Source organism: Berghia stephanieae, chromosome 1 (genome assembly GCF_034508935.2).
Source record: "Berghia stephanieae isolate SIO BIC M18660-M18661 chromosome 1, UCSD_Bste_1.3, whole genome shotgun sequence".
Lineage (NCBI taxonomy): Eukaryota > Metazoa > Mollusca > Gastropoda > Nudibranchia > Aeolidiidae > Berghia > Berghia stephanieae.
Genome location: NC_088360.1, coordinates 145,308,436 through 145,323,325, shown reverse-complemented (window position 1 = coordinate 145,323,325; position 14,890 = coordinate 145,308,436). Strand labels below are relative to the sequence as shown.

The 14,890-nt window shown below is 38.1% G+C and overlaps 1 protein-coding gene across 3 annotated transcripts in view; it reads left to right on the top strand.

Annotated features, from left to right (window-relative positions):
* LOC144963435 (calmodulin-like) overlaps positions 1-10,917 on the top strand; it is a 70,716-nt gene extending 59,799 nt beyond the window's left edge. For all 3 annotated transcript variants that reach the window (XM_078897497.1, XM_078897495.1, XM_078897496.1), the window contains exons 5-6: positions 3,249-3,491; positions 10,799-10,917. In XM_078897497.1, coding sequence (XP_078753623.1) covers positions 3,249-3,491; positions 10,799-10,827 — 272 coding nt within the window. In that variant the 3' untranslated portion in view covers positions 10,828-10,917. The remainder of the gene's footprint in view (positions 1-3,248; positions 3,492-10,798) is intronic.
* Positions 10,918-14,890: the final 3,973 nt, after the last annotated feature.

Here is a 14,890-nt window from a genome sequence, read left to right as displayed (position 1 = left end):
AATCTCAGGCTTGGGAAGACTTTGTTTGTTTTATTGAAGAGAATGAATACCATATTTCAGTGTGCTAAATGGCAATAATTCATATTTTTGACCTGTTTAGCTATAATTTGACTTTTCTCATTTGGTTTATCCCGACATAATACCGTTTTGAGACGATGGGTCACATATAGCAGATCGTACGCAATACGCATCATGTATCTGTCACATGATCATTATTCTCATTAAACGTGAAAACTGTGCCACTATGCGATTAAAAAAATTTTTTTTTTGCTAGGATGTTACATTATAAACATTTCGTGACCCGTATAAAAATCGCATAGCGGTACTATTTTTACGCAAAATAAGAATCATCATGTGAAAAAGTTCTAGCCAGCATGAAGAATAAAAAAAATACCGTTTTTCTTTGTTTAGAACCAAGCTGCTAGTTGCTGGGCGGACGTGACATCAGACTATTGAATCCTATTGTCATTTACCCAACCCAAACATTTTGGCAGTTCTTGCTAACAAAGACATCAGAGTAAATTGTTGATGAATATTGGTAAAGATATTATCGGTAAAATAAGTTCATGTTGCAGTGTTGAGAACTTCGTTCACAACCTGGCAGTCATGAGTCACCAATTTATGTCATGTTATCACTGTCAACGAAACTACCTGTTATCGATTTGTGAAATCAACTCACTTCCAGTGTGTGGAAAGGTCAATTGATCAACACCGTCACAACGCCTTGCATTGTCGTACTCTGAAAAAAACAAACAAACATGTTTTAAATTTATTTTGGCCAGAAAATTCGTCCTTCAAATATCGATCGATTAAAAATAAAAATAACTGCCATCTTATCAAAAACACTCAAACCTGCGTCGTCAAGGAAGATTTCGAGTACGTCTCAGGTTTGAAAGTTTTTGACACGATGAGGGACATTTCAGTCGATTGGTATTTGAAGGCTGAGATTTCTGGCCAAATTTTTTTAAAACGCAAGTTTTATTTTCAGAATAGATAGAATGCGCTTGGCCAAGGAGTTCACAACATTGCCATCCGGAAGTATAACGGACCAACACACAAACTCTGTGTAACCATGAACTTTTATAGTCTGGTTAATACAGTTTAGTGAGAACAACTCACAAACGCGGATGGCAAAAACAATAACAAAGGCCTGAGTGACGTCATCTGCATACTATCTATAGAGCAATGAAGTGTCATAATTGATCGTTTCATAACGTTGTACAATGTACGACGCCTTCAGAACACAAAAGGTTAAATCATGTATTAAGTAGGAATTGTTGATGGCGTGCTATTTGAATCAATTACTTACAAGTATTGGACAATTTACAAACTCATAATCGTAACCAGTACACTGTCGTGCTGTTGAAAACACATCTTATATCTCACATAAGCGGCTATGTGGTCTAGTGGTATGACACTCGCTTTCGGATCGGAAGGTCCCGGGTTCGAGCCTCGCTCGGCCCATAGTTGAGGCCTTGGAAAAGGCTCTTTATTCACATTCTCTCATCATACTCAGGTGTAAAATGACTACCTCGCCGTAAACAACGTTGTCTCTGTCCGAAAAAATTTAATCTCGCCTATCAGGCGTCATGTCCCGTCCTACATGTTACGTGTTGCTGTTGGTCAGGGACCCTTTGTAAAGCCTTTGAGCACGTTTAGTGGACATTGCGCTATATAAAGCTCAATTTTAAAAAAGTTCTAGTTTAATTTAAAGGCCTTTGATAACATTAAGTAAACATTGTCCGCCCCCCCCCCTCTCTCTCTCTCTCTCTCTCTCTCTCTCTCTCTCTCTCTCTATATAATATATATATATATATATATATATATATATATATATATATATAAGCACACGTCTTTCTCCTAGAGCTTTCACCAACTCTAATTGAGTACAATACGTCACTGTTTTCTCATGGTGCTAAAACAGTCTATTTTTAGATTCCATATCAATCAAGATGGAAAACAAACTAAATGTGACTGAAATGGGATGGCAATGGCAGACATGTAAAACGGACTCACGGGCCATAACTCTAATCCAATTTACGTTCTAGGTCAAACATAATAATAATATTATTATTATTCGGATGACCCGAGGTCTGGTGTCTGCTACGATGAGAGTTCCAAAACGGAAGCCGTAATCACGTGGTTTGATGGTGTAGATATACAGACATAAGCTTAAGAATAGAAAGCTCTCGATTCAAAGCACCGCAGAATCGACTAGTCCCTTCGATCTATCTAAATAAAATCTCAGCATCATAATTTAGCCCCCTTTTCTTCTTCTTCTTCTTCTTCTTCTTCTTCTTCTTCTTCTTCTTCTTCTTCTTCTTCTTCTTCTTCTTCTTCTTCTTCTTCTTCTTCTTCTTCCTTCTTCTTCTTCCTTCTCTCTTCTCTCTTCTTCTTCTTCTTCTTCTTCTTCTTCTTCTTCTTCTTCTTCTTCTTCTTCTCTTCTTCTTCTTTCTTCTTCTTCTTCTTTCTTCTTCTTCTTCCCCCCCCCCCTTCTTCCTCCTCCTCCTCCCCCTTCCTCCTCCTCCTGCTTCTTCTTCTTCGTCGTCGTCGTTCCCCGTCATGTATGAATGTCTAGTTGGTAAAAGAGCGCTGTTGTCTTCCTCAGCCCTGTCATGTCAGGGGGCCATACAGTTTGCAAAGATGTGGTACCTGAGCCAAAAATACTCTCACACATCAAATACGAATGATAAAATTTGAAGCAAAGTTTATCCAACAAGAATAATTCTAATACTAATCATGTGTCATCTTCCTCAATAGGGTTCAACAGCCGTGACGTCACTTCCGTCGTAATGACGCATAGTAACTGAGTATCCTGTTCTAAACTATCGGAAAATGGCGGACGCCCTTACGAAATACTTCTCCGACGAGCATAAAAATGTATCCAGAGGAGAAAAACATTATAAATTTGATCATGTTTTGGCTTTTATACATTCTGATCACATGACAAGTTCTAGCCAGCATGAGAAATAAATAGTACCGATTTTCTTTGTTTAGAACCAAGATGGTCGTTGCTGGGCGGACGTGACATCAGACTATTGAATCCTATTGAATTATTGCTCATCTTAATGTTTGGGGACACAATTTGCAAAAACGACGTCACGCGGAGAAAAGTGATTAAATTCTATCAAGTATTCTTGTCTTAAAGTTTCAATTCGTTGACACCTATTGGAGACATTTCGATTTTTGTTGTTTATGAGGAGGAGTGTACAGATAATTTTGATGCTCATCTGTTTTTTCTTCTTCAGGAAATGGAACCATCGACTTCCCAGAGTTCCTGACCATGATGGCCAGAAAAATCAAAGACACAGACTCAGAGGAAGAGCTACGCGAAGCATTCCGTGTGTTCGACAAAGATGGCAATGGTTTCATTTCCGCTGCTGAACTTCGTCACGTGATGACCAATTTGGGAGAAAAATTGACCGACGAGGAGGTTGACGAGATGATTAAGGAGGCCGATATGGACGGAGATGGGCAAGTAAATTATGAAGGTATCGACACCAACAATGTCTTTATTATTCTTTTTGAACATTCTACATGTTCAATTTTCTTGAAATACATTTTTTAAAAAGAGCTTTATTCAGCGCAATAATATCCACTAAATGTGCTCAAAGCGCTTTACAACTAGCAACATTTAACATGTAGGACGGGACATGACGCCTGTTAGGCGATCTTACAATTTTTCGGACAAAGACAACGCTGTTAACGGCCAGGTACTCATTATACACCTGAGTACGGTGAGAGATTGTGAGTAAAGAGTCTTTTCCAAGGACTCAACTATGCTACGAGCGCGAGGCTCGAACCCAGGACCTACCGATCCGAAAGTGAGTGTCATACCACTAGACTACATAGCCGCACTGAAGGACTACTTGTTTTCTCGTCAATTTCAATTTAAAAACAATCTCGAATATTTGACTCACGTCGACATAAAACCTTTTTTAAACGATAAGTTATGTATTACGCTTAACGTTCGTGAGGATAATTTATGGTCGTGTTGTATGGCACTGGCCTTCGGGTAGAAAGGCTCTGAGTGGCGCATAGATAAGTCCTTAGAAAAGGCTCTTTAACTCACATTCTCTCACCGTACTTAGGAGTACCTAGCCGCTAACGACGGTGTATCTGACGGAAAAAATTTTAATATCATCTAACATATTTCTTGTTTCACCCTATATGTTAAATGTTGCTGTTGGCTAAGGAACCGTTGTAAAGCACTTTGAGAACATTTAATGGATATAGATAGTTCGAAGATGACGTTACTCAGGTCTTTGTTATTGTTTTTTGCCATCCGCGTTTCTGAGTAATGCTCATTGAACTGTATTAACCCGACTATAAACGTTCATGGATACACAGTTTTGTGTGTTGACCAGTTTTACTTCCGGATGTCAATGTTGTGAACTTCTTAGCCAAGTGCATACTATCTATATGTTAAATGTTGGTGTTGGCTAAGGACCCTATGTAAAGCGCTTTGAAAACATTTAATGGATATTGCGTTATATAAAAGCTAACGTTTGGCAATGTATTGTGATGAATCTGTACCAAGATGTATCTATAAAATTGTGCAAAGATAATTGATGCGCATGCTTTTTGTTTTACGACGCATTTGTGACCCTTCGCCTCAAAACGGTATTAAGTCGGGTTGGTTAAGATGTTGAAAATTGAATTTATAGCCAGATATATCAGACTTGTGTTGAGTTTATATGACTTATTGAGGAGAATAACAACCATATTTTAAGGTATTAATGCCAACAATTTATATTTTTGACCAGTTTAACATTTACTTCAGCTTTTAAGCATCTGGTTCGTTCCGACATAATACCGTTTTGAGACGATGGGTCACATTTGTTCGTTCCACACTCCGGTTTTGACCCCACACCTGCCATGGACTACAAAACGCGTAACGCACAAAGTCACAGACAAGTATCATCAGTGAAGCACTTCAAAGACATTATAACAAACAACAACACATATCGTCTGGGAATGGGGATCTTTCATTGCCTTTGTAGAAATACTTAAATGAAACATCCTATTGTAACCCCCCCCCCCCCCCAATTTATTCTTATTGTTTAAAATTGAGGTTTGTATATAGCGCAATATCCACTAAACGTGTTCAAAGCGCTTTGCGACGGGTCCCTGGTCAACAGCAACACTTAGGCCGTGTCATGATGCCTCTTAGGCGAAATAACAATTTTTTCGGACAGAGACATAGCTGTTAACGCACGGCCAGGAACTAATTTTATACCTGAGTACGTTGAGAGAATGTGAGTAAAGAGTAACTTCCAAGGAGTCAAATATGCGCCGACCCAGGCTCGAACACAGGACCTTCCGATCCGAAAGCGAGTGTCATACCACAAGACTACATAGCTGTACTGAATGCGAAGTCCTTCAGAGCTATTAAGCTCATGGAGACAGAGTTTACCCAGGTTTCTTACCCAGACGGTAAGCGGACAATAGCAACTTGCTTGCTACCATTTGGACGGAATGTTGGTCTATCACAAAGTTCTTTCCGCTATATCTAACAGACATCAGTCCCAACTACTCAATCGATGCTTGATTGACACACACACACACACACACATATAAACACAAACGCCACAAACACACACACACAGATAGAGAGAGAGAGAGAGAGAGAGAGAGAGAGAGAGAGAGAGACAGACAGAGAGAGAAGGGGAGGGGGTAGAAAATATCTCGGTTTCCACTGGAATCAATCTTGTCCTAAAGTCAAGCGATGTTAATGGTGGTAAGTTGTCGGATGGGTATCAGTCATCGTGGAAAATTCTGTTACCGGCGTTGTGCCATTGTGCCTCCTCCTCCTCCTCCTCCTCCTCCTCCTCCTCCTCACTCCTCTTCCTCCTCCTCCACTTCCTCCTCCTCCACTTCCTCCTCCTCCTCCTCCTCCACTTCCTCCTCCTCCTCCCTCATCCTCCTCCTCCTCCTCCTCCTCCTCCTCCTCCTCCTCCTCCTCCTCCACTTCCTCCTCCTCCTCCTCCTCCTCCTCCTCCTCCTCCTCCTCCTGGCCCTCCTCTTCCTTCTCCTCTTCCTCACGTTTATGTTGAACGTTTCTGCAATTAATTATATCAATAAAAAGAGTGAAAGAAATAATGATATGAAATTATGTCTTATCGGCGGTGAAAGATCAAAGTTAGAGCACTCCAGAAAAACTTTGCTTGTTACGAATGAATTATCGTCACCGAAAGTTTCATAATGACCATGACAGGATGCCAATTATTTTTCTTTTTTTTTTTTATGAATTGGCGTTAATTAAAACTTTTAATTTTTGATTTATTGATGCTATGCGTTTAGTTAATATAATCACAACATCCGTCATCCGAATATAACGTACGAATAAATTTGATTTTAAAAATTGCTTTTGTTTATTTTAGCTTTTTTTAGAAACTTTTTTATTTATCGGTCGATTTTCTTGATTTTTATATCATTCTTTATATCTCAATGAGACTAGATCAGTGATATACTTTGTTTGTTTCAAATGTAACTAGAACATAATTTGGTTGATAACTAACAATGTGAAATTGAATGTAAACTTCAATTTGAAATACGATAAAATGGACGTTTCGGGTTTCCCATTTATCAACAAAACAGGATGAATGAAACACAACAGACGAATGAGATAATGTGGTAGTGGCGTTGTTAAGATTCATCTTATTCGTCTGTAGTGTTCCATTCGTTAAATGGGAACCCGAAACGTTAATATTATCTGTTTTCGTATGTTAAATTGAAGCTTACATTCAATTTCACATTGTTATTTATCATCTTTGCATAAATAATCTTAACCACAATTTTTAGCATTTTAATCCGCGAGGACGAGAGACGCATGCGCACAAACAACATGACGTTCTCTCTCTAATAACTTTTCCGCTGGTGACGTCACAGACTATGGGTGACGTCCAATCAAGGGACGCTACTCTTCCGCTAATCTCATTCCCTGAGCTTTTTACACGAGATCATAAATGAAAACTGTGTGCCCTCCCCTTCCTCGGAATTGTATCAATGTAAAAGTTGCTGCTCGAAGTTTGAAGAAATATAGAGCAGTAGAATTAGGTGCCCCAAACGTAAACAATAACAAGTTGCTAGTGATTTCCGTTAGGGACCGGAATAATTTACGCACAATATAGGTCTCCCAATTTTGTAGTTTGAGTTGTAGGCAATACACTTTCAGTATTGAAAATGTGTTTACATAAAATCTAACAGTTGCAGAAATAATAATATAAGACTAAATTATTCTGAAAATCAGGCTTCGAATAATTCTCGTTTTGTTCACACCAGCGCAATAATTTGCTCTGGTCTAAAAATAGATAGACTGTAACTTTTGATAAATTTTACCTTTTGTTCCATAAAATATCCATATCTAGACATTATTTGATGCATGATCGAGTATTTATGAATATGTGTTTCTTTTGCCACCTAACAGCCAAATTTTAAAGGTTATTTTTTTCTATAATTTACATTGGAACTTGAGCTGTCAAGACAGGAACATGTGGTTTGCCATGTGCTTCTAGACCTTTGTTTACTTTTGGGGCACCTAATTATACTGCTCTAAATAACAATGTGAAATTGAATGTAAACTTCAATTTAAAATACGAAAACAGGAATAAATTATTACTTTGCCACCAACGATGACAACAATCTCTTTTTTTTTAAATGCGGCCATTTTAAAAGAACGAGACATTCCGAAGCATTTTTTCATGCAGTTTGGAAAATGTTAGTATCGAATCCCATGGTTATTTATTAGTCTTAGCGATACCAGACTGGTGCGATTGCCTGCAGGTTTACGGTGTTCGCATCCTTTGAAGTTGGAAGTTCAAAGAAAATGAAAAGAGAGATGAATCGAGATCAGGGTTGCCAATTTGGCAGATTTTCTGCCAAATGTCCTTTTTTTTTTTTGGGGGGGGGGGGGGGGGGGCAGAATTTGAAGTCGTCTTGCAGAAAAAAAACAAAACAAAGGGTTGGCAGTTTGGCAGATATTTGGCAGAATTTATTTTCCACGTTTTCCATGGCAATTTTTATGTATTAGTGGTTTTTTTAAACTTGGGAAATGAAAAAAAAAATATGACATCAGACTTTCGAATTTTTTGTTTAACAAAACTGATGAGTTTTCAAAGAAGGTACCATAAATAGTGCGGTTTGGCAGATTTTTGTGGTATTTGGCAGATTTTTAAAATCCAGTTGGCAGAATGCCTGAAAATAATCTGGCAACCCTGATCGAGATACTCCGACCTGCCAACTACTATGAAAAATCCGTAGAAATCCGAATTTTTGCCTTCAATTTCATAACTTCAATAGCATCTGTCTGTAAGTCATGAACTCACTCCTTGCCAGCCATTTTCAGGATTTCATTTTCCCCAAAACCTCACACTCAACTAACACAAAAATATATTTTTTTATCACTCAGACAACATAACAGTAAAGTTCTTGCGATACATAATTTCTTTAGGAAAATATGCTCTACAAGACACTGTTCATTTTCTTTAAATTTTCTGATGTACCAAATGAATGTGAATAAGAAAAAAAATCCACACTCAACTAACACAAAAATATATTTTTTTATTACTCAGACAACATAACAGTAAAGTTCTTGCGATACATAATTTCTTTAGGAAAATATGCTCTACAAGACACTGTTCATTTTCTTTAAATTTTCTGATGTACAAAAGAAATGTGAATAAGAAAAATGTATGTTGTATCGTAACGAATGTGACGATTTTCCTATAGGAGGGAGATAAAACTTACTGAAAATGAACATTGATGCCAGATTACATCATTGAATAATTGAGCTTTATGTAGCGCAATATCCACTAAAATGTGCTCAAAGCGCTTTACAAGGGGTCCCTGGTCAACAGCAACATATAACATGTAGGACGGGACATGACGCCTGTTAGGCGATATTACAATTTTTCGGACAAAGGCAGCGCTGTTTACGGCCAGGTACTCATTTTACACCCGAGTACGGTGAGAGAATGTGAGTAAAGAGTCTTTTCCAAGGACTCAACTATGTGCCGAGCGCGAGGCTCGAACCCAGGACCTTCCGATCCGAAAGCGAATGTCATACTACAAGACCACATAGCCGCACTACATACTACATAATTGAAAGGATTTTGATGTGTTATGTAATCCTTGCGATGGTCAAATATTTATCTATAAAGTAAACTGTAGGGACTACTATTTTTATCTCCTAATTTTATTATTTTTAAAATTGAGCTTTTTAAAAGCGCAATATCCACTAAACATGCTTTACAAGGGGTCCCTGACCAACAGCAACACGTAACATGTAGAACAAGACGTATTCCCATATGTAAAAAAAAAAAATAAATAAAGAATACTAGATAAACAAATATAATTAGAATTTTTAAAATTTGGAATATGACACCATGAATTATTTGTTTGCGCACCACACCATCAATACGTTCATCATCATCCATCATGGTTTGTACTCTTGAACACGTTGCTGGTCAGTTAGTTGTCTCCACGTACCACGATCCTCTGCGGTGCGCATGAAATCTGCGTTGCTTTTAATTAAAACCGCTTTCGACCAATCGTAGGTTATATTTTAAATATGTCATTCTCTGTCTTCCTCTAGCTCTCTTTCCTTCGATCATTGTATGTATGTATGAGTTGCATTGTACATTAGTACGGCACCTATAAGGTGCTATGCTACATCAGCATAAAAGTGTCACGGTCCCAGGGAATTCACAAGCACGTCTGTTCCTGGCTAGAGTCACGATTTCGTCAATGGGCATCAACATCACTGGTGTCAGGGGCTCAGGAAGTCTCAACCACACGGATCAACTATCCGTCTCTTCGATCATTACAGATGTTACCAACTTTTCTATTCCGTCTCTTCTCCAAACATTATGTCCCAGAAACCGTAACTGCCTCTTTCTGACGGTATCTATCTCACCTTCGCCAGCACTTCCTCGTTCGTATATTCGTCCGTCCATGATAACCTCAACATTCTTCTTTACATCCACATCTCAAATGATATCACTATTTTAAATACGAATAAAGAGTCAAGGTTGTTTATTGTAGCGGCTCGGGGTTAGACTATGTTAATTCACTTTAATTATTATTAATCATATGAGAAATTGACAACAAATACACATTACGACCATCCAGGACGGAGTTATTTCAGTAACTAACTAAATACACGCAGTCACCATTCACACTCATGCACAAAACATGCACAACACAAGATGCGTACCGATAGAAAGAACCCTGACACAATTACACATAGCCGAACAACTCCATTCGCAAACATCCAAACAACTCCAATATATTTCAATACATGTTACATTTATCATCAAAGTAACTGCTTGTGGCCAATATTTAATAAACGGCGTTTTGTCAGAATATGGCGTTTGATTCGCTGATCCTAAAGTTTTTATGTTAAAAAAAAACTTGGCCACACCTAGATATCTATCTGCGTCAATGTGCTTTCTCCTCTTTATTCATAGCAGATACAAAACAAAGTTAACGACGTTTCGGCCTTTGGCCTTCTTCAGGTAAACAAGAAAAGGAAATAATATGTTATAACACATAGTTGAAATGTTTACACGAAGAAGGCCAATGGCCGAAACGTCATTTACTTTGTTTTGTATCTTTTACAAGAGTAATTTTTACTCCCTTTATTTTACTATAAATTTTATTGACTCATTTATGTACCTTTAGAATATTGTATTTTCTCATAGCCTGTTGCAGCTAAGAGACTCTGCATAGCCAATTTTATTTTATTTTCAAATCCATTTATCTATCTAATCATTTTGGTTTCCATTTCTCTCTACAGAATTTGTACGGATGATGACGACAAAATGATGCAATCTCTAGGATATTAGATTACGTCAGCTTTGCCTGTGTGTGTATGGATCGTCTGGCCGTGTGCTGTATTAATAACATTATTATCAACCAACCACCACCACCATCATCATCATCATTATCATCATCATCGTCGTCGTCGTCGTCGTTTTGTATGCTGTTCGTCAACGGTCAAATTATTTATTTATTATTCTCAACGCACAAATTTCATGATGGATGATTCTTGTGTCAGAGTTAATTGTGCTAGGCCCTTAACGGAGTCAGAGTAACGTTTGGTTACCCCACACATTGTGCCTATCAGTGTGCTGAACTAAATGTCTTAACATTGAATGACCATTCTAATTAACTCTCTCATTCCCAGTTATTTTCAGAATTTTACCCAAAACTTCATACTCACCCAACACACAAATAGATTTTTCAAACAGATTAGAAACGAGTATATTCTATTTTTTTAAAAAATGAGCTCTGCAACACATTGTCAATCTTTTATAGTTATAACTGTAACAAAATGAAATCAGAATACGAAAACTATTGGTTGCATCGTAGGAAATGTGACGATTTTTCCCATAGGTGTTAAAGAGAGGGTTATTTTTAGAATTTCTCTCGAAAATTCACACCCACCCAGTACAAAAATAGACTTTTTTACCCAAACAAAAAGTAACGAGTGAGCTCTACAACACAGTGTTTAGTATTTATAGCTGTAATCAAAGCATTTCTTTAAATGTGATGTACAAGAGAAATCAGAATGAGAAAATTGGCGGTTGCATCGTAAAAAATGTGACGATTATTCCCATAGGTGTTAAGGAGAGAGTTAAAGGGGAAAAAACAACAAAACAAACAAGCCCGAGACACATATCAGTCAGTGTCATACAATTCTACATTTTTACCGTTTTTTGGTATGTGTTACGAGTCAAAAGAAAGTTACAAATACCAAGAGATTTTTTTAAAAGTGAGCAGTGACAAAATTATGAAACGCGAGAAGTGCATTGAGATAGATTATCTTTTAAAAAACAAAAAACTATTAGTTGAGAATCCGCAATATTTTTGGAAAAATAAAAGCTGTTAGGAATAGACAGTCATCGATTATACTTATTTTATTCCTGTATTGTATTTTTCAATTTTAAGACATATTCAGCTCATGAACTCACTCAATCCTAGAGATTTTTGCTACTTTTCAAAATTGGAAAAAAAATGTATTAAAAATGAGCATGTACATAGATAGTTTTATTCAACTATCTACCATTGACATGTAAAAACTAAATAATATTAGCTTGGATACTACGTGTATAATTTGTCTCATAAAAAATGTAATAATAACTAGGCATGGGGTAAAAGTAACCCGGGTAAACTACGGATATAGTCGGTGTTCGGGTTGAGTGGGTTAACTGACACACAAGAAGGTATGTGGTTGATTGACCAAACGTTCCTTTTTACCCTTAGTTTCGTCATCTGCTATTTATGGTGTGTTCAATGTGCAATTCTGTGTCAAAACATCGACAAAATACCTTTTATCTTTTTGGCCAGGAAACGTTTACTTTATTATAAAAGAAACATTAAAATTGAGCTTTTATATAGGGAATAAGATTAGGGGAAGAGTAGCGTCCCTTGATTGGACGTCACCTTACAGTGAGAACGTCAAGTTGGTTTTGAAGTGTCTCAAGTCGCTTTCACCGGAAGCGAGGACGAGAGACGCATGCGCACAACCAACATGACGTTCTCTCTCTAATAACTTTCCCGTCGGTGACGTCACAGACTATGGGTGACGTCCAATCAAGGGACGCTACTCTTCCGCTAATCTCATTCCCTATAGCGCAATATCCACTAAACGTGCTCAGACAGAACGCTTTACAAGGGGTCCATGACCAACAGCAACTCTTAACATGTTAGGCGATATTACAGGGGTTTTTTTGGACAGAGACAACGCTGTTAACGGCCAGGTACTCATTTTACACATTAGTTAGTAAAGTGAGAGAATGTGAGTAAAGAGCCTTTTCCAAGGACTCAACTATGCGCCGAGCGAGGCTCGAGCCCAGGACTCTCCGATTCGAAGGCGAGTGTCATACCACATACCCGCACATATATTTTTAGACATGTCAATTTATTGAAATGACTCAGAGCTTGTCAAAAAGTATCAAATCTGAAAATTCAAAGTTCAAAGGTCTCAAGTTATAAATTTGTTGACAAGTTGCTCGTAAGAAGTCAGTCCTTCAGGGCCATAACGCCCATGATGGAAGCCGGAGTTCAACACGGTTTTAATAGCATCAAACGAACATTAGCAATTGCTTACTACACTTTGGAAAAGACGCTAGTATACTACAAAGTACATCCCGCCAGATCTAACAGACCCAGATACCCAATATACTTGCTGGGTGGTCAGGGGGGGGGGTCAGAGAAAAAGATCTGGACCTCACCTGGGATCGATCCCAGTTTCTTTGCGGGTTAAGCAAATGCTCTACCAATTGAGTTATCGGACCCCCCCCCCCCCCCCCCCCACCCCCCACACACTCCAAGAGACTTTTGGGTAAATACTAATAGATCAATTGATTAGGGGTCCTACTAATTGCCGTCTGGAGTCGTCCGGAGTAATTTGAGGAGCTTTCGGAAGGCAGAAGACTTCTGGAAATGTTCGTACAAGTCTGAGGGCCTCCGGATGGCTTGAGAATGCTTTAGATGACTTCCGGACGGCTCCGAACGGCTCCGAACGGCAATTAGTAGGACCAAAAGTCTGGCCAAAATGAATAAAGAAAACCAACTTTTTTGTCGGTGTACGACTGGTTTGGTCGTGTTTATTTACCAGCAGTTTGCCTTGCCCGCTTTTATATCTCAGTGTTGTTTTTCTATTCAATTTAATGTTCTTGTTTTTCTCACACAAAAACACTGGTGTTGATGAATCAATCGGATGGCCTCCCTTCTCAATGTGGTAAAAAGTCAGAGCGAATTTCGTACTGAAATCTCTGAATAGGAGCGTTCTATATTCATGTTTTTCGTCCAGCCTTGTCATCGATCACTTGATTTGTTGCTGTACAACGATTGGACATTTATTAATATGTGAAAAAACGTTGCTTTGTTTATGTATATTGTAAACATACCCGCCCATGAGTCATGCTGAAAAAAATGACCAATTGTGACTTTGGATATTTCTCCAACTGTGAACACTTTTCCCTATGTGGGGTCATTTTGAGCACATAATTTTGCAATGTGACCAATGACCTCGAGCACATGGAAAGATAAGATAGATCGCTCCAATTCAATTCCAAAAGTAAAATATTACAAAAATTTTACAAAGTTTAAGGTTACAAAGGTAAAAAGATGGAAGCTGTAGCAGCAGATGCACGAGGAAAATTTAAATAGGTGTGCAGTGTGTCTCAGCGGTGCGGTCTTTGCATCGTACCCAAGAGGTTCCGTGCGTAGTCATCGTTAAGTTATAGCCTGACACTGTGACCCACAAGGACTGGTCTTTTGACATCATTATTTGGTTTTTGCACCGCCTAGTGCGTTGTCGTTAGTAGTGCTCTTGAAAACAAGTAGTCCCATTGGTTGACGTATTCAATACAACTCACGATTTGTTTTCTTTTGTGGCCAAAGACTTGTCTTTTGACGTCATTTTTTGGTCAGTGTCAGGCTATAAGTCAACGATGGCTACGCTACGTGCCACTAGACCACATTGCCGCACAATTAATTAGAACCAGGTACAAGTCCGACTTATTACCAGATTGAAGTGGTGTGTCACAAAATATATCGTATTGCTTGTATTTTTCTTCATGAACTTTTGAGTGACATAAGAGAGGAGTGAGCGAGTAAAGATTTTCAGTCACAACCCGCTGGATTTTAAAGGATATAATTTCACCTTTGCCTTGTTCTCCTATTAAATAGTTTATAATATCTACCCACTATTTTTGTTACTCCTTGAATTGAACGTCCCTAATAATTCTTGGATTCTACGCACCGTTGTTTCTGCTGTGTTCTTTTTTAATTAAATTAAATTTTTTGGTTGTTGAAAATTGTCAACTTTTGTACGTATTATTAAATAATGAAAATGTGTCATTTATCGATGTATTATTAT